Source organism: Oryzias latipes, chromosome 15 (assembly GCF_002234675.1).
Source record: "Oryzias latipes chromosome 15, ASM223467v1".
Classification (NCBI taxonomy): domain Eukaryota; kingdom Metazoa; phylum Chordata; class Actinopteri; order Beloniformes; family Adrianichthyidae; genus Oryzias; species Oryzias latipes.
This window is the reverse complement of record NC_019873.2, coordinates 23,365,479-23,384,864: the sequence shown is the minus strand read 5'-3', so window position 1 is coordinate 23,384,864 and position 19,386 is coordinate 23,365,479. Positions and strand designations below refer to the sequence as shown.

Genomic DNA, 19,386 nt, shown 5'->3' with positions numbered 1-19,386 from the left:
TGATTGCATCAAACACCACTGGATATTTCTGAGTTATTTTATTTTTTTATTTTTTTATAAAATATCAAGTGATATGTTAGTAAAGAAAAGAGCTGTGAATTTTCATCAAGTCATAGGAAGTAAGTCTATGCTGGCAAAATGATGGAGCTTCTTTGCCTGGAAAACAAACTGCAAAACCTAAATACTGTGTTTGAAGTCACATGCTATTTACACAGGATTAGTTAGAAATCAGAAAAGTCAAATTATACTAAAGAATAACCTACATTAATTATGACTACATGAACCATGTAGATAAACCCATATGTCCTTCTTTGGGGTTTTTCTTTAGTTCATTTTATATAGAAGAATCTTCTATTTAAAATATTTTGAAACTTTTTTATAGTTTCTCAAAAACAATGACATTCTATTTTTCTGTCTCATGGGCATCTATTGGTGTTTGTGCCAAACAAAGAATCAGATTGGTGCTAAAGATGGTAAAACATTATTACAATAATGAATAACCAAAATAGATAAAGGAGTTAGGTTTTTCTTGTTTCCTGTTGCAACTTTACAATAGAAATTCCAGCTTAAGTTTAAAAAAAATAGATTTTTGCATAAAATGTATTTATCAAAGAAAGATAATTAAAATCTAAATCAATCTCTGACTAAATTCTGAACGCATTTTTGTTAAGTAACACTCATTAAAGTCATGACAAATACACAAACAACACAAACCATGAACTAAACCCTTTTCTCCATTCTGCAATTCTGCCAGACCCTCAACGCTCCTCTGGTAAGTTTCTCCTCACAACCATAGCCCAGCCATTCTGCTTTTAAAAATAAAAAAATCTAGTTTTCTTAAATAAAATTCACACAGCCCATAATTCCAGCAGACGCTGTATTTTACACAGCTGTGAAACGCAGAAGCTGGCCTGGCTTTTAGTGAAAAAGGGAAAGAGAGAAGCACCGCTGTGCCCCAGCACTCTCACAAACTGCTACCTACTGCTGCTCTGCCGTTGTCATGGATACAGTGATCCCCCCCCTCTTTCCTCATCCGTGCTCTTGGTTGGTATGGAGGGATGAGAAGAGAAGTGGCTCTGGCTGCTGCCTCTGCGTCATATTCATACCAGTGCAAATGAAAGCCCCCCCAACCCCTCACTTATCCGTCCTCCTCTTCTGTCCTTACTTCCTTTCCTCATTCCTTTCTTCTCATCATCCAATTTGCACACTGTTAACCCCCCCCCCCCACCTCCCTTGTGTCTCCTATCTGCATCTGCTCATCACCGTCTCTGTCAGACCTGCATGTTTTCTTCTGCTGACCAGAGCTGACTTATTTTTTTTCTTCCAGGGAGCGTGGTGGAGGAAGGAGAATAAAGACAAAGGTAAGAACTGAAGCCACCAGGGCTGATGAAGAATATCTATGCAGCAGAGAGAATGTGCAGCATTTGCAAAACAAAGAGTGAGCAAATAATAAGCAACTCCAGATCTTGTAGAGCATTTTGAAGGGGAATTTTGGACAACACCAGGCAGTTAGTGAGTGTGAACAACAGTTCGGCAGCAGTCGTGAAAGGAGAGCGGTCAAAGATGAGGTGTAAACCCCAGAATGCCGAGCGATGTTTCTGTGAGCAAGCACTTCGCTGTCTGACACATGGTGTCATTGAGCTGCTGCTGCATGTGCACAGTAGAAAGCAGGGGGTGGGGGGGACTTCATTATTCACTGAAAGCTTTTTGAGCTATGTTTGCATGTGTTGGCTGAACAGCAGCCTTTGCATCTGCAGGAATGGGATGGAGAGGACAACAGCATGGTCAACCATCCTGAAAAATGCTATTCCCAACATCACCCCTCCTCTTTTTGTGTGATTCTTTTATTTTATTTTACGACATGGATTTCCATTTCTCTCATTCAATTTTTTTTTTGGTTCAGATTCACAGTCTGAAGATGGTAAACCATGCAAGATGTACAAAAACAAAACAACATATCAGAAAAGTGAGCGCAGTCAAAAACACATTTATTGAAAAAGTGAAGGTTCTTATTCATCCAGGGGGTGATGACTTGACATTGAGCAACTAGACTTATAATCTTCTTTCTTGAAACGTTTCGCCTCTCATCCAAGTGGCTTCATCAGTTAGAGTTGTGCAGGAGTCAGTCCACATTTGGTTCCTCCAGGTGGGACACCCCCTTCCTGCAATTGAATGGCTCGTGAAGGGAAACAAAGTAGAGAAAAAAACAGAGTGTATGTCTCTCCTCTTGTAATCCCCCTAGCCCCACCGTAAAAATCCAATAATTTGATTAAAAAAATTAATTTCAAAAAAGCAAGTCTTACAGTACAAAGCCTACAGGTTGGTTGGTCCTGACACCAGAATTTTGTAATGGTGCCAGCCAAAGATTAGGTTTGTGGGGAATGTGACTGTCAGGTTTGATTTCATTCGGCACAGAAACACTTTTTTGTTCCCTCTTTAGTTGCTCAAAAATCATAAATCTGAGGTGAATTTGACGGAAATTTCAACTCATTTGAATGTTTTTTTGTGTGGTTACATTTAATTTATTATTATAAAGCCAACAGATTCCATCTATTTAACCATATTTGAAACAATTTCAGATTGCAAAAGACTTTTGCTGGAGCTGAATGGTGGTTATCGATGCCACTCTACACCAGAAAACTTCCAATCCAGGCTTTAAGGGTACTCTGACTTTTCCCCACAGCCAAAAAAAGTGTTTGAAACTCCAAATATTCCCTCAGGAGTCAATGTTTGCAATTGTCTGTGTGTGTCTCTTTTGGGCAGATGTGCCCTGCCATTTGCTGAAGACAGCAGGGATAGGCTCCAACATGTGACCCTAATTAGCCCAACATGGACGTGGATGATAAATGGATGAGATATACGCTTTATAAAGTGTAAATCAACAAAAAATAATTTGTTTAATCGTGTAAATCATTACAAGTCAGTGTTGATAAATCATCCTTTTACCTGCTGTGTATTTTCAATCTGTTTCAACAATTTTCCTGGAACTTTTGAAGTGCCTGCTAGAGTGAATCCCATAAATCAGATTTACTAAACACATTTAGGCACTAACAAACAGGCTGCATGGAAAATTGTTGCTTGTTTTCCACCCTTGAAACAAGATTTTCCTACTGGAACCCCAAACATTAGAAGGAGGTTGTTGTTTACATAACTAAATAACTCATTTCCTAGTGCCCAGTGTACCCAGTTAAGTAGTTGTGTCATCTCTAAGCACAGATGATGCAGAAAAGTCCTGTTCAGACAACAGCCTTACAAATGTAAAAAGTAAAACAAGTGATGGAAATTCATCCGTTGTAGCTGAGTGCTTAAATAGAGACATAAAACCTTAAGTCCAGGCTTTTCTGTGGATGATGCTCAAACATAAACAGTACTTCAGACTGAGCTCACCTCCACACAAGACTAACCCTAACCTCCACACAACAGTATAAACTGCCAGGGGCCACACATGAGAAATATGATGCACAAAACCTCTCAGAGAACCCTCAAAAGGGAATTTTTTTCTTAATAAGAGTTTTTTTTTTCTTTCTAGTCCACATCTCCCTTTGAGAGCAATACCTCTGCAAACAAAGATTACCATCAGGAGATGAGTGTTTGAGCTGTGTGTCACTGTTTTGGAACAGTTTCTTTTCATGCTGCTTTCATGATTCAGTCAAAATGACAAATATTTAGTCCATTTTTTGCAAGTGACAGAAAGAGAGCAACAAAGCCACCCAGCTCACAGGAATCAGTTATGTGTCCGTTTGTGCACAAAGTGTGAGATTATGAGATTATTGGCTTGGAGAACATGCGCGTTTGAGGCCGAGAGCAGTTATGGGATGGACAGGAAACGAAGCAGTGAAACAGAGCAGAGAAAGGAAATTAAAAATAACTTAAAAAAAACTGCAGACTGACAGAGAAAAATATCAACAGGCTGGAGAGATGATTGAAAGAAAGGTAAAGATGGAGGGCTGAAAGGATGGAGGGGAAGATGCTGGAGCAAACATTTGGAGGCAAAAGTGGAGTCGTTGTGCACAGAGCGTGTGTTCACATAGCACGCACACTTCCTGCCTCCCATGAGCCTTCAGTGTCCCTGCGCTCCAGGAGGGCTTTGCATTTTTAATCGATACTGTCTGTCGTGATTAACACCAGTGTTCTCTCGGCAGCACAGAAAAACTGAGGGAGACAGAGAGAGATGAGAGTCTGTCACACATGAGGCCCAGAGTGCACGAGTGTGTGCGTTGGTAAGGCAGTAATGACCCTCTGCCTCTAGGCTCCCACTGAGCATGTTTATCTTCCACAGCAGCACAGGGTAAAAATAGACAATGCATCACAGCCACACAGGCACACACTTTGTGGGCATTTTGTCCTTTTCCTCCCCTTTGCCTCCCTCTTTCTTTCTTCTTTCTGCACATGCTTCTTCTCTCCTTACTCCAACCTCCCACAACAGCTCAGCCTTTTTCCTCTGATTTCACTCCTCTCTCATTTTTCCCTCCCACTCATGTTGCAATAAGTCTATTAATGATGCAGTTAGAGCGCCACTGCCAACTTCCTGCTTCTGACAGAGAGAGAAGTGTAGTTGTGTTGAACATGGCCTGTTTTATACCACTCCCTCTTATCTCCCCACCCCTCTGTCTGTGTTGTTTTCCTCAGAGTGAGCCCATGCGAGCAGCGTTTGGACTGAGCGCAGCTGTTTCGTTCAGAGAAGGGCCCACCATGTGAGAAGATGTCTGTTGGAGGTTGTGCTTGTCCCGGTGAGTGCGCACTCTTTTCTCCTCCGTCTCTGTGTTCAGTGGTGGTGTCAGAAAGATGACTGCGTACATGTTAAAGTGCTGCAAAGCCCTCTGGGGCCAGTGTCAAGCAGCAGGAGTTTGTATTTGTGCTGGTGAAGCCACTGGATTTAAACAAGCTTTAAAAAGGAGGGTGCTGACAGGAAACCATAGCTTGCCTTTCTGTGAAGATCAATGCGATCTTTTCACAGAAATAATTAATATAATTCATTTGTGGACTTTGTTTTTAAAACTAGATTCATCTGATCATTTGATGTATTTTATGATTAAGTTAAAACTTGAAACTAAAAACATATTTTTAATAAATTTAAGGGAAGTTTGATTTAAGAAATGGGTGAAGGTTTCTGCTTTGCCCCTGCAGAGATCCACCTATGAGTTTTATGGAAAAGGCTGACATTTATTTTGTATGCAAAAAAATGATTGACTTGAAAAGTTTTGTGCAGAAAAAGGAAAAGTTAAGGGGAAACGTACAAAAACTGACTCTGCCAAGCCAAGAACTTGTGTTTGCCATGTTTGCTGCAAATATGGATAAAAGCAATACTTTATATCCATTTGATCTGGAAGCTTCTTTAATTTTTCTTTTTTGGTCTTACTCCTCTTCAGAAATATTTGTTCAATTCATGAAATCACAGGAAGGTGAGGGAAGAGGAGAGAGTTGGCAGATTTGCATAGTTGTAGATTTTAATGCACTGAATGATGAAAAAGATTTAGAGTCACTCCCAAAACTCCAAATGTGCAACTTTTAAAATGACAAATTAGGTTTTAAGGGCATTGCAACAGCTGCGGTGGGACTTTAAACCATTATTAAGCCCTCTTAATTTCCAATTCAGCTCTCCTGGAGGTGAGCCTTTCTTCATAGTGGGGACTTGTTACATTTCTGTTCCCTTATTAAGCAGTTCTTAAATTAGATTTTAATGAAATCAAAACCATTAATCTCTTCTTAAGTAAAGGTTATTCAACATTTAGTGCTGAAGATCTGGTCTCCTCATTTTTGTCACCATGAGGAAAAAAAGCGTTTTGTACAATCCGTGTCTGTCCACACTTGCCGGTCTATGGCAAATAGGATGTTTGGAAAGTTTTTATCAAGAAGATCTTGAAATCTACTCGTTTCCAGGCGAGCGTTTGATTTTCTCTTCATTTGGAGGGATTTGTTTTGAACTGAACTTCACTGGTAGAATGTAGGCTACAGACATGGTGGCTCAAACCTCAGAGGGCCAGAGGACGCACAAGAAGAAATTAAATCCTGACATCTGCTCAAAGCGGGCAGATTAAATCAAGGAGTCGGATTCGTTTTAATAAGGCTATTCTGATTTATGGCCAATTTGTTATTAGATTAAAAAATATTACCAAGGTGATTGACGTAATGTTGTCTTATCTTTCTTCTCCTCACTTTGCTGCTTCTTTTGTAGCTTTCGAATGTGTTTTTTCATCTATGACTCGAAGAAGAAGTGACCAATTTTGAGAATTTTTGCACATTTTGGCGTGCAGATGTAGAAAATGTTAAAAGGGGGATGTGCTTTGTACACGCTGTTCTCTAACATTCGGAGGCTTACAAAAGCTCTCATGGAAATGCTGGGTATGTGCCTGCAGTCGCACACGTGGTCACCTTCAGGAGGAGCCTGCTCGAACAGGTTTAGGGTGGGAGATCTCACAGATAACAACGGAGCAACAGCAATCAAGTCTGCTTTCAGTTTCTCACATTGAAAGCTGGAAATCATTAAACGTACAGACTCCACATTCTTGCATAACGGTCTCGTGGAAGACCCTCCTCTTCAAGGCTGTAAAATTAAAAGAAATGGTCTTCACTTTTATTTTTTGGTTAATTTCACAGAAAAGGGCAAGCCCCCCCCAAAAAAACAGGCCTCTCTTGTCAGTCTTGTTGTTGGGCAACCTTCTGACACTCTGCGGTTCTAGGGACTTTGCAGTGAAATAGCTCTGTAAAGGGTTCACTTTTTGCACGAAGGGAGATTTGTCCTAAAACTCTGGAGCCAATCACCTCCTTTGTTCGGGCTAAATGATATAAATAGATCGCCTGTGAGCTGAAGATACCGCAACACCACCTCCACTCAACCATGTGGTCCCCATTGCTCTCTACGCTCTCTTTCTATTCATCCAACCCCCCTTATCTGACTTCAACATCTCCTCTTTCTTTCTCTCCTTCCTTCATCCTTTCCTTTCCCAGAAACTGTGCTGGTGCTTCATGCAGAAAGTCGTATGGGTTCTGATTGGAGAAAATTGACTAAGCGCTAAATGGCACTGCAGAGGGCAAGGCTATTTTTTTTTCTTTTTAATGACGGTTATACAAGAACAACACTAACTCAGCTTTTATTTTGCTGCACCAAAGCCCCCCCCTCTCTCAGCTTTCTGCTTCTTCTTCTTCATCCCCTTCTCTTTGTACCTCAGTGAGTCTGGCAGATCTGCTTTGCCTGATCAAAATGGCTGTGTGCAGAGGCAGACAGAAAGAAGGAATGCGTGGGAGACAGAGATGCTGGGGAGTCGGAGGAACGGTGGGGGTGCAGAGTGGCGCCAAGCTTAGTGATGTCACATCTGCTGCAGGACGACAGGATGGCAAATGCAGGCTGGCATGGGCCATGCTGCTAAACGGAGGGAGGGAGGGAGGGGGGGTAAAAGGAGGACAAAAGGATTTTCTATCAAAGCACACCTGTAATTTAGAAGCTGCAGTTTTCCAAACATGCCAGCAGGTTTGGAGGGTGAAGTCAAACCTGCACGCGAAAGAGGGCATGAATCTGTGATGACGTATAGCTGGAAAGCTGTGGGAGATGACTTGTTTAGTCTAACATTTCTCAGCGTACATGTATGTCATTATTACTTTGAGATGCTCACAGATATTAAAAAAACCTGTTGCTTCGACAAGAGAGAGAGAGGCAAAGGCAAATGATTCTTGAGATGTGATCACAAATTAGTTTTCTCAAATATATATTGGAGCCTCTCTGTTCATTAGTTTAGAATGAGATTGCAGGGTTCTGTTTTTCACTCTTACGCAACAGCTTGTTTTCACCTTCATAAAACGGAGAAATCACCAAAACTGACAATTTAAGAAGCTGCGTTCTTATTACGCCAAAGGCGATGGCTATTTTTGCGTGAGGCATGTCTTTATAAATAATTTAAAAGCAGACAGTGTTTAGCTTCTCTTTCCAACCACGACTAAATCGTCTTGGAGCAGTTTTGTCTTAGTTCTGTCTTTTTTTGTTCTCCGGGTATCGTTCACTTGTCACTACTGTTTCCGTGACAGGATTGTGCATCTTTCTCTGGTGTCTGGGAAAGCAGCAACAGGAGGATGAATATCCTGTTCAACAGCATTCGCTTCAGATTTCCTCAGTACTTCTTCCCGCTCTCTGTCAGCACTCATTTTATAGAGGTGCAGACCATCTCAAGGCTTTGATTTCAAGTGGCAGTTCAGTTTTGCAAAAGCTGCAAAGTCTGTGCTAAAATACACAGAAAGAAACAGAGTTCCAAAAAGAATATCTATATTTTACTTGTAGCTGAAAATAGAATATTTGCTTTGCATGGCAAGAGAAGTGCAAATAAATGGTGGTATTTGCACTTTGGCTAAAATAGATGGCTGTTATATTAAATATGCTAGTTTTCAGTTACACATCAGGATTTTTAAGAATGAAAAACACATAAGGTTTCATCTTAAAACCTTTTTACTAGGTTTTATGTGAGGCAACAAAACATAACTGTGAAACCAATTGTACCCCTACACCTGCTTTTGATTTAAATGTATTAGTTAAGCAGATGTGTTTTTTTTAGCAAAACTGGAAACTGGGTTATGTGTTTTAAAAATAAACCCTTAGAAGTAAAAGAAGAAAAAAAGGAATTAAATGTGTTGTATGCAGTTCTCAAACAAACAGTTGCGAAACATGGCCAGCAGAGGGCGATGTTGCGCAAGCAAACAGTCAGTGAAGGATATCGTAAGCCCTTCATCATTAACCAATGACCACTCATTATGAAAAAAAAGAATACATTTGTATTTGTGTCATTCAGGTCATATAATCTGATTTACGACAGTCTGCTGCAGCTCAAATACCTTCACAGCTGATAAAAATTGAAATGTTGTTTGAGTTTATGCATTTCTTTTTTATAGACATCCATTATGGGGTTTAATTCACTGCTGACCCTTTAATCAACAGGAAAAATGACTGTTTTCTGAAAAAGTTGCACTTTGGAGCAGTAAACTGTTTTTTAGTGGATACATCAACCGTTTCAGGACTGTACCAAACAAAATATAAGAAATTCTATTTAAATCTTCATTTTATTAGCAAGTAAACACACATTCACATTTCTTATTATGATAAAATGTTAAATTAAAAAAAATCATCTTTAAATCTTCTTAATACCATATGCATTTCAGACGCTGTGTTAATGTATTGTTTTATACTTTAATAATTATTGCAATATAGTTCAGAAAGCAGTTTTATATACTTGAGACCACTAATAGTAGAGCATAGTTTGAAGCTATCAAAATGTGTTATGACATAAATATATGGGAAGTTAATCCCAAAAATTATCAACAATATCAGGCCATTTAGTTTAAGACACAGGTTTGCAACCTTTTGCTGCTACAAGAGCCAATTGGTCCAGTTCCTACTCACCAAAACCCAGCCACTTTTTAAAAATAAAATATAGCGTTTATACAAATTTAACTTCTTTCACTTTAGAGAGAAAACAAATAAGCTTCTTTCAAAATGTAAAACAACCCCTATCAAGTAAAACCCTGTTGTTGCAGCAGATTGACTTAGACTTACATTTGCAACAGAAGTGAAACATGATATCTTCTATCATTATGACTTTGGTGCCCCATCATACTATCTCTCTTTATATTAGTGAACATAAACACAGCTAAATTATTGTAAAATCCAATAAAAAGGTCTATACATGTAAATGCAATTATATACCTTGAGAACTTTGCCTCTGAACAGCAGCTTGACACAGCAGAGGATAATATTTGCTTTATTTTTTCCTTATAATTTACAGGTTGCTCAGTTATCTGACATGTTTCAAGTGGAAAAGCAAACAGACCTCTTGGTTTTAGTGTGATGTCAGCAGTGGTACAAACCAAAACAAATATAAGATAGTTTCAGTTTAAAAACCTAAACACAAATGTCAAAATTTAAAAAACCTACAATTTATTCCATGCTTTAGCATTTTCCTTTAGTGCCAAAGAGCCACAATAGAGGGATAACAGGCGTCATGTGGGTCCAGAGCCTCACGTTGAAGACCCCTGGTCATTGTAGTCATTGTACAGGAGCTTACAGGAAGGAGCCAAAACTACAAATACATGTCAGAACTATTTAAATGTTTTTTTTTATTTAAACATTAATTCGCTTCATTTAAAGAACACTAGGTTATTTTGTAAATTTAATTGTTTACGTGTCAAGAATTCTTCAGTGGATTTGCTTGTTTACATTTCTCAACTGCCGGAAGAATCCACCTGGGAGGCAAAAAGGCCTTCTTCTCTCAACGGGGAACCACCTTGAACCACTACAGGGGCCACTGGTGGACTGAGGAGTCCCAGACAAAACAAATTGGGGCCCCAGTGAGGGAGAGGGTCCTGTTTTGTCCGGGTGGGTGTTTGGAAGGGGCGGGGGAGCCCGGAGGGGGCGGGGCTTTTGTCCGTGTCTCGGCTGGCAGGAACAAAGGGTCCTGTAGTAGTGCTGCATAGGTAACTCTGCTCTTATCTGTGCACATAAACTTACATAAATTGATGTAGTCTGGGTTTGCATGCCGCCCGGAATCACAGGATCCTTTAGGAGAACTTGGGTTCTTTGCAGTTTGGATTTTGGATCTTGCAGGAATCATCAAAGGTGCGCTGGCAGCAGCACCAGCTAGCATCGAGGCTAGCTGGCTAACAGCACCGAACCGAGGTGTTAAACGACACCGCGTTTCATCTAACGTTTCTCTTCAGGTAACTTAAGTTTGCTTCTCATATAAAAAAAACATTTTTTTTCCAAAAGAAAAAACAAACAAACTACACGTTACCACCTAAGTAAGTGATATTTGAAGTGGATGTCATTTAGCTAGTTGGTTAATAGCCTAGCATTGGCATCAGTTTTCTGCAGAGGGTTGATCAGGGGGCCTGATGCTAGCAAATGCCTGTTATTCAGGTGCTAAATGAAAGTCGAGGTATTTATTTATTTTTTTAGGCAGCATTTGCGGACGTGCACGCGAGGAAATGCCGCCACATCTGAAAAATCCCACAGGTTAGGTCGGTCTTTGAACGTCGCTTTGGTTGTTTTAGTGGCTGCAGGCGATCCTGGATGCAGCTCTATTGTTTGCTGTGTGTGGAGTTTGGGCGGACTTAAATACACTCAGCTCTCATTATGTGTGGTTAACCTTCAGAGGAGTTGCTGTGCATCCTCTGTCGCTGTGGTAAACGCTACCCAGCTCAGGTTCTTTAAAAAAAATTAATAAAAGTATTTTAATAATTCTGTTGACCAATTCTCAAATGATTTACTGTAGCAACGTTGATCAGATCAGTCAGTCTTGTATATCTCAATGCGGAATATAGGGTTAATGGCTGGCATTGTTGGGGGTTGGTGTCTGATGCAAAGCAGAGAATTATTGATCCCCCCCCCCTTTTTTGTTGTTGTCCCTAAACACATTGCCTCATAATAAAAAAGGAGGAGGATTACTGAAAATATTTAATAGTTATGGGGTTTGGTTGTGAAGGAAAACATACTTTTTTTTTTAAATATTCTGTCTGCTAAAGTTTGCCAGTGTCTTTTTAAAGAGTATTGTCCTCGTGGGATTCCCCCTTAGTTAGCCTAAAAGTGGTTTGTAAATGATTTTCGTCTGTTAGGTTTGGTTTTGCATTGAAGTTGGGAATGTTTCCCCCCCTGCTGGTTTTAATTAGACCCAGTCCTGTTTCTAAGTGCAAACTGACAGTGACCTACAAAGACTGTGCATTTTGAGGCATTAAATACTGCCCTCTAGAGGTGTCTTTTGGAATTATTCGGCTGAGCTTGATAATATTAATTAGATAAATGTAATCAAGACATATTTTTGTTTTTAGAGGGTTTTAATCTGATTGTACCCACGATAGCTCAGTTTTGTGTTAATCCACCGCTGTTTTCACAAAAAAACTAGTTGTTTATATGGATTCTATAAACAAATTGTTTTATAGATTTGTTTCTTTATTATTATTATATTAGTTTGCTTAAACTTGGTTGCTTTTTTTGTTGTTGGACAAATGGGTCTAAAGGAATCAGGGTGTGGAGTGGGGGCTGGAGCAGCCTGGCATGTTTTGGATCGGGGGGGGGGGGGTCCAATGGCTTAAAGTGGTACAAGATCACAAATACACCCATTTCCCTGATTGCTTTTCTGATGTTTGTAGGCTAATATAAAACATTTTTTCCATGATTGTTGGTGTTGTTGTCGCATTTAGTAAATTGATCATGCATTAGGGAATGAAAGCAGCAGGAAATTGTGTTGTCAGTCTGCTTTTATTTGGGCAAATCTCAACCAAATCATCCAGCATTAGATTACTTAGATGAGTATGTGATTTGAATGAGCTAAATCCAAAGTAATCTAAATCTCCTTTAATTCTCTGCCCCCCCCCCCCCACCCCTCTTCCTCCCCCCACCCCTCTTCCTCCCCCTCCTTTGCTACGGGTTTGGACACAGGCTGTTCGTCAAAGTCATTCAAGCTGTACTCTCCCAAGGAGCCACCCAACGGCGGCAACTTTCCCCCCTTCCACCCAGGCGCTATGCTGGACAGAGATGTGGGGTAGGTTTTGATTATAAAGACAATAAATACTTTAATCATCCATTTTTATTATTTTTTAATTTCTTGCTATTTGATGTACAATCTTGTAATGCCCATATTTTGTAAGGGGCACTGATTGTATAGAAAGTTGTAGATGTTTGTGAAAACTTTTTGATTCTCCATTCAAGCTGCGTAGACCTAAAGGAAATTTGAATGTCTTTTGGTTTTATAATGATTTTAAAATATTTATTTTTCCCTTTTTTCATTTTCAAAACTTTTTATAGATTTTATTGCCAACATATGAAGTTGTCAAACAGGATTGAGCAGAGTCTCCATAGCGTTTTATATTTTTTATATGCTTAATTCTATATTAATTGTGGTATTTTATGAAATGCATTTGATTCTTCACATCTTTCAAACAGTCATCTGTTAGTGAGTTTTCTTGAGGCACTTAAAACATTTGTAATCTGAATAAACACAAGATTAAATCAGTATTGTTTTTCTACAAGATATATATGTATATATAAAATCGCTATTGTTGAAATCCTCTTTTTGCTTCACATTGATGAGGCTTAAATAGTTTTTGGCTGAAAATCTTGCATGTTTTTGTTTTATGTCCAGAAGTTTATCCCCTATATGTCTGGACCCCCCCCCCCCCCCCGCCCAATTTTATCAATAAATAATTTTTAATGGTTTCCATTCAAGTGTTGTCCTGGATTTAGTGGTACGCTGCAAATTAGCAACATCTGGCACGAGGGGGTTAACAAGTACTCAAAGTTGGGGTCAAAACTGCCCTTCAAAACTTTTTTTATAGGAAAACAGCACTTGTTTTTTTGCACAAATACTTCTTAAAACACAGAGAGAATGCCTAACGCATGTATTAACATATTCTCCATTCTGTTTTTTTCAGGCCAACACCCATGTACCCGCCCTCATACATGGAGCCTGGAATGGGGTAAGGTCACAAATGGAACTTTGGGCTTTGCTAAAACGGTGTCTACGGTTTGCATTTAATAAATGTGGGTCTAAATTCCCCCGGCTGTTTCAGGAGACCCACGCCGTACGGGAACCAGACAGATTACCGGATATACGAGCTGAATAAACGACTACAGAACTGGACAGAGGTGAGGGTGAAATCCAACACAACAGCATCCCTGCTCATTTCAAGATCTGCATCCTTTGTTTATGAGCATCTTTAAAGGCTGTTCATGTGGTTCTAAACATGCCACAGACTTTGTGATGAATAAGACTGGGGCTTACTTTTTTAATTTACCTTCCCGTTACTGACAAGATTATGTCTTCATCTTGGCTGGATTGTAATTAGAGCTCCTAATGTCATTTGTTTTAACGCGTAAGAGTTTAAACTCAGGAACATTTCTGCAAATGAATTTCACGATTTGAAACGGCAGGAAAATAAATAACAAATGTGTTTTATGTAGAGATCACTGCACTACTCCCAAATTGATTGGATTTAGAACTTGCTTTGATTTCTAATTCTTCACCAATCAACACAAAACAATCAGAATTTCCTTTAAAAAACTGTTTTGTTTGACAAAAACTATTTCCAGATCACTATTTATTTAACTGAGAAAAAGTAAAATGAAGTTATACATTCTTCTGTGTAAAAAGTAACAGAAAATCAGAATTTTATCTAATAAAAACATATGTAACTCGTTACTTTGAAAGAAATTAAGCAGCTCTGGGATTTGATGAAACACAATTGCCTTTTCTGAGTGAAGTTGAATTAGAAAAATGTAGATAAATGTGTTGAATCTTGTAGGTTTCAGCCGTTGTTCAGTGTTTTCTGATGGATATTTCTTCCCCTGTGTGCAGGACTGCGACAATCTCTGGTGGGACGCGTTCACCACCGAGTTCTTTGAAGACGATGCCATGCTCACCATCACCTTCTGTTTAGAAGACGGTCCAAAACGATACAGTGAGAAGCCATTTGTTTGTGGATGGAAGCATTGATGGATGTGGTCGTCCCTCCTGTGGTTCCACGTTCTTGTTTGGGTCTGACCGAACCTTCTGTTGTTCTCAGCAATCGGCAGGACGTTGATTCCTCGATACTTCAGGAGTATTTTTGAGGGAGGCGCCACCGAGCTCTTCTATGTTTTGAAGCATCCTAAAGAGTCCTTCCATAGTAACTTTGTGTCCCTGGACTGTGACCAGTGCACCATGGTGACCCAGAACGGCAAACCCATGTTCACACAGGTACGGTCACCTGTGCTGAGGATTGCTGCGGGGATTTGCCAGGAGCCTGCTAACTGTCTGCCCTGATCCTTTCTCACTCTCAGGTGTGCGTCGAAGGCCGCTTGTACTTAGAGTTCATGTTTGATGACATGATGAGGATCAAAACGTGGCACTTCAGCATCAGACAACACAGAGAAGTCCTGCCCAGGAGCATTTTGGCGATGCATGTGAGTTTCAAATGATCACTGTGTGGAAATCCAACCAGTGCGGGTTTCCTAAAAACGTTTTTTTAACCGTTATTATCCAGGATCCCCAGATGCTCGATCAGCTGTCTAAAAATATCACCAGATGTGGACTCTCCAACTCGACGCTCAACTACCTCCGTGTAAGAGATTCTCTCTGATCCTTGAATGAAGCCCAGCCACAGCTGGAAGGAATTAACAGATCTTCCTGCTGTTCCTCCTTTACCTTCCCTTAAGCTATGTGTGATTTTGGAGCCGATGCAGGAGTTGATGTCGCGACACAAGACTTACAGTTTAAGCCCCAGAGACTGTCTGAAGACCTGCCTTTTTCAAAAGTGGCAAAGGATGGTAGCACCTCCAGGTAATGCCCATATTCAGGGCTATTTTCTTTATAAAAAAAAGGGAGGCTTTGTTGCAGTTTCTCTAGTTCCTCAAATCTCGTCATTTCTCTCTGTACCTGCAGCTGAACCGGCCAGGCAAGCTCCGAACAAACGTCGGAAAAGAAAGGTGTCCGGGGGCAGCACTGTGAGCTCAGGCGGGGCCAACAACAACAACAGCAACAGCAAGAAGAAAAGCCCAGGCAACAGTTTTTCACTCTCCAGCCAGGTACCTGTAAGCATTTCCTCTACTCCCTCTATCTGCACCTCCTAAGCCAAAGGAGAGCAGGAGCGAAGGGTGAGGAGCTTAGGGGGGTGTTTGGGAGTGGTCTGCATTAGGAGGTGTATCAGTAGAATAGGGGAGGATAGCCTGAGGTGGGTTTTAGACCGCTAACCAGTGATGGGCAGTCCCTGGTCCTCTGGGGCCGCAGCTTTTAGATTTAGAGGTAAGATGAGTGACCTCTAATTCTGCATAGCACCTCATTTATTTTAGGAATGTGGGGGTAGTGGTGACTTTGCTCTGATTTCTATCAGGGCAGTTGAATATTTGGTTGGTCTTATAGTCATCAGAGCACAATAGCTTTCTCTGTCTTGGCTCACGTGGTTGGTTGTTTGAGCGAACGAGACCCGAGGTGGAATGAAAACCCCGTCTGTGACGCAGCACCCAAGGATCAGGGACGCCCACTGCTGGCCAGTAGGGAGGCCCCCGGGACCCTGGTTCTTGTCACAGGGGCGGAAGAGTCGGGGCCGCCCGGCGCACGCCCCCAAAACCAAATTTGGCTCATGTCAGCTATAGTTCTTTCAACTAGGAGAGATGGATTAGCAATGCTAAACCTGAACCCACCCGGAGTTGCATCTAGACCAAAGAAAGAATGCATTATCCACTTCGTTCATGCAGCCAGACATTCCGCCCGCCCCCTGTATTATGGGGATAATGTGTACCGGCACTTGCTGTCCCCTTTAGGATGTGATGATGGTGGGAGAGCCCACTCTGATGGGAGGGGAGTTTGGTGACGAGGACGAGCGTCTGATTACGCGGCTGGAGAACACGCAGTTCGATGGGGCGAACGGACTGGAGGATGAGGACAGTTTCAACAGCTCGCCTGCACTGGGGGCTCACTCGCCCTGGAACGGCAAAGCCCCCTCCAGTCAGGAGAGCAAGAATGACAACTCCCAGTCATCCCAGTAAAGTCCCAGCAAGCTGCTTCCCCCAACAAAAAAAGAAGGGAAAAAAAAACCTTCCCCTAAAACCTACTGGGATCTTCCTGAAGAAACACTCTAGCAAGAGAAGTCAGGGAGATCTTTGCCGCAGCACTTGTTTGAAATCTTTGAGTTTGTTCAGAGTAGAGCGGTCGCTGTGAGGGACTGATGAACCTGTCACACCAAGGAGAGTTTCCGCACATTGTTGCACATGCTCAGTGGTGCTCGGCCTCTGCCCTTCGCCGCTCCTCTGAAAGTTGTAGCGGCCACGTCTCAGAGTTGAAGCCGGCTCGTCTGATCATCCGAGTGCATTGCAAGCATGTCGGCGGGTTCTTGTTCCAACCTCGGGTCTCTCAGCTGTGCATTTTCCTTGGCGACCAGTTGTTTCTGTTGTGCTCATATCACAGGGGAGAAATGCTTTCATTTGATTTATTTTTTTCCTCTCATTAATTCTTTTTTATTTATTTAATTTTATTTGATTTCATTATTATTTTTTTTGCAGGCTGTAGAAAACTGTGTGCACTTCTAGTATCAAATTCAGTTTTTTAAAAACTCAATTATTTGTTTTTGTAGGACCTGGTTGGAACAAAAACCTGTACAGTGCCGGAGCTTGAGGACCGAAGTTGAGAACCACTACGCACAATGTTACACAAACACACACACACCCACACACACTGACACACTCCACCTACATCTGTGGCAGAAATCAATGAGGTACTGGAGAAAGGTGGTACTCGTGTCTGGACCAGCGCACCAGACACCACAGAAGTATGTTTTATGTTTTTCTGATTTTTCCTTTTTTTGTTGTTGTTTGTTTTTTGTAAAAAATAAAAAAAATATATATAGACAGACAAAGCAAACAAAAACAGCCCAGAATATCCTTTGCACTGTTTTCCACTATTAACTGCAATCTATTTTTCTTATGGAATTGATGGTGTATTTTTTTTTCTTCTTCTTTTTTTCCCCTTTTTTATTATTATTATGTAAGAAGTGTAAAACATTTGAAACTTGCAGATATTAATGTATAAGTATTGCTGTTAGATCATTCTTCTTGTGATGGTAATAACTGATGTAAGCCTCTGCTCGATGTGTCACCCATCTGTGTCAGACGTCCCGCCGTCATCCGGTTCTGTCGGGAGAACAAGGCTTGTGTTTTACTACTGTTAGCCAGTCCAAAGCAGCACACTGGAAACACGCGTCCCAGCTCGATTTCCATCCGTTGTCCAATCAACTGTTTGCTTTGTCTCCACATCTCCTAACTTGCGGTCCACTCTAGAGAATATATGGACAGAAAACCTCTTAAATTTGCTACTTTAAAAAAAAAATATTTTAAAACCCAAGTTTTGACAGCATTGTAAAATAATAATAATGATAAAAAAGAACTTTTGTATTAACTTAAGCTTCCAGGAAATGTTTTTAAGGACAATAAAGAAAGCTGCAGACCAAGGAGCTCTATGTAAAGATTCTTACACTCTGCTCTGCTTTCCGACGAATCATTTGTTGGCTTTACTCTTCATGTTTGTGTCTGTGCTTGTATATTTTTAGGTAGTAATTTCTGTAAAGCTTATTCTATGTATTCTCTGAAACAGAAAACCCCCAATGTTAAAAATGAAAAAGCCTCAGAAGTTTTTTTTTAAATGTAATTTTTAATCGTACAATCAATGATTAAATGATTTTTGCCCTGGATTTATTGAGCTATATTTATTTTTCTATGCATTGACATTTTTGGTGCAACCCATCTGTACAGTTTCCATGGCAACATATGGAGGAATTTGTGAAGCTGCTTGGTCAGCGAGTTTTAATTTTAGGTTATTGTTAAATAAAGCTTTTAGTCAGAAAGCCATTCTGATACATTTTTGAGAAATTAAGAAAGATGATTATTTCCAAAGCATTTAAATATGTGTTAAATGATTAATATATGTAATTTAGTGGTAAATTGTTGGTAAAAATTGCCCCATTAACGCTGCTGGTCATAATTTAGATTATTATTTCCTGTGCAGGTGCAGAAGGCTTCTCCCAATTAATTGTCACTTCCAGAATGCACCAGCAGGGGGCTCTCAGCTCCAGACTAAGCAGCTGAATTAGAAATTCCTTCATTGTATACAACAAACATTTTCTCCTGTAAATCCACTGCTGGGCTGCGGCGCTCTGTTTTTAAACCTCTCCAGCGTCTTTTCATCTGTTTTTGGTGTCTCAGTTCAACCGGTTAACACTGAGTCCAATCCAGGAGCAACCTGTCCACACTTGTGTTTGTCTCAGTTTTACATAGTAGGAACTAAGAAAATATGAGAAAGATGGAGCAGCTGTTGCTGCTTCTTGTAGCACCTCAACCCAGGGGGTGGTTTTATATCTATATTTTTCGCGAGGTTTCTGTCATTGATCATTCATGTATGGTCTCAATAAAGATGAATTTTCACTGAAAAGCTTGGTGTGATGCGTGAGGAGTTTATTTAAATGATAAATCATTAATGTTTTTTATTGTGATTCACATAACTGGAAACAAAGATGACTACTGACATCTGCAATACCAGGAAGCTGTGGAGACATTTCTAACTTCTCTAAAGGGATTTTGTGTGTGTGTATCTGTTACACAATACATAAATATCCAGACTTTGGAAAATTGGTCATTGTTGATACTTCCAGTTACGAAAACGATCTGTTCTGTTTGCAACACTTTATGTGCAGGTGTTGAAATTTTCTTTCCATTTATATGTTTTCCAAGCCCTTTTGGGATCATGGGGTTACTGGAGCCCATCACCGCCACTGTTGGGTGGAGGTAGGGCACACACTGGACAGGTTTCCAGTCTGTTGCAGGACCAAAAAAACACACACACACTCACATTTAGGGACAATTTAGAATCACTGATTAACCTGAGAAGC

General features: G+C 40.5%; 1 protein-coding gene across 8 annotated transcripts; it reads left to right on the top strand.

The window, feature by feature from the left end:
- Positions 1 to 1,090: 1,090 nt before the first annotated feature.
- Positions 1,091 to 18,929, top strand: LOC101162780 (LIM domain-binding protein 1-A). 8 transcript variants are annotated; one of them, XM_023963204.1, is made up of 12 exons: positions 1,100 to 1,361; positions 4,630 to 4,730; positions 12,413 to 12,515; positions 13,405 to 13,449; positions 13,543 to 13,618; positions 14,328 to 14,430; positions 14,536 to 14,708; positions 14,792 to 14,914; positions 14,995 to 15,072; positions 15,167 to 15,290; positions 15,393 to 15,535; positions 16,271 to 17,028. In XM_023963204.1, the coding sequence occupies exons 2-12, from the start codon at positions 4,703 to 4,705 to the stop codon at positions 16,493 to 16,495; spliced, it is 1,221 nt and encodes a 406-aa protein (XP_023818972.1). In that variant the 5' UTR covers positions 1,100 to 1,361; positions 4,630 to 4,702; the 3' UTR covers positions 16,496 to 17,028. The 8 variants fall into 8 exon arrangements, with proteins under 8 accessions (XP_023818970.1, XP_023818968.1, XP_023818972.1 ...); XM_023963203.1 differs by having other exon boundaries at positions 15,393 to 15,541; XM_023963206.1 differs by lacking the exon at positions 16,271 to 17,028 and adding an exon at positions 17,080 to 18,929 and having other exon boundaries at positions 1,107 to 1,361; positions 15,393 to 15,541.
- Positions 18,930 to 19,386: the final 457 nt, after the last annotated feature.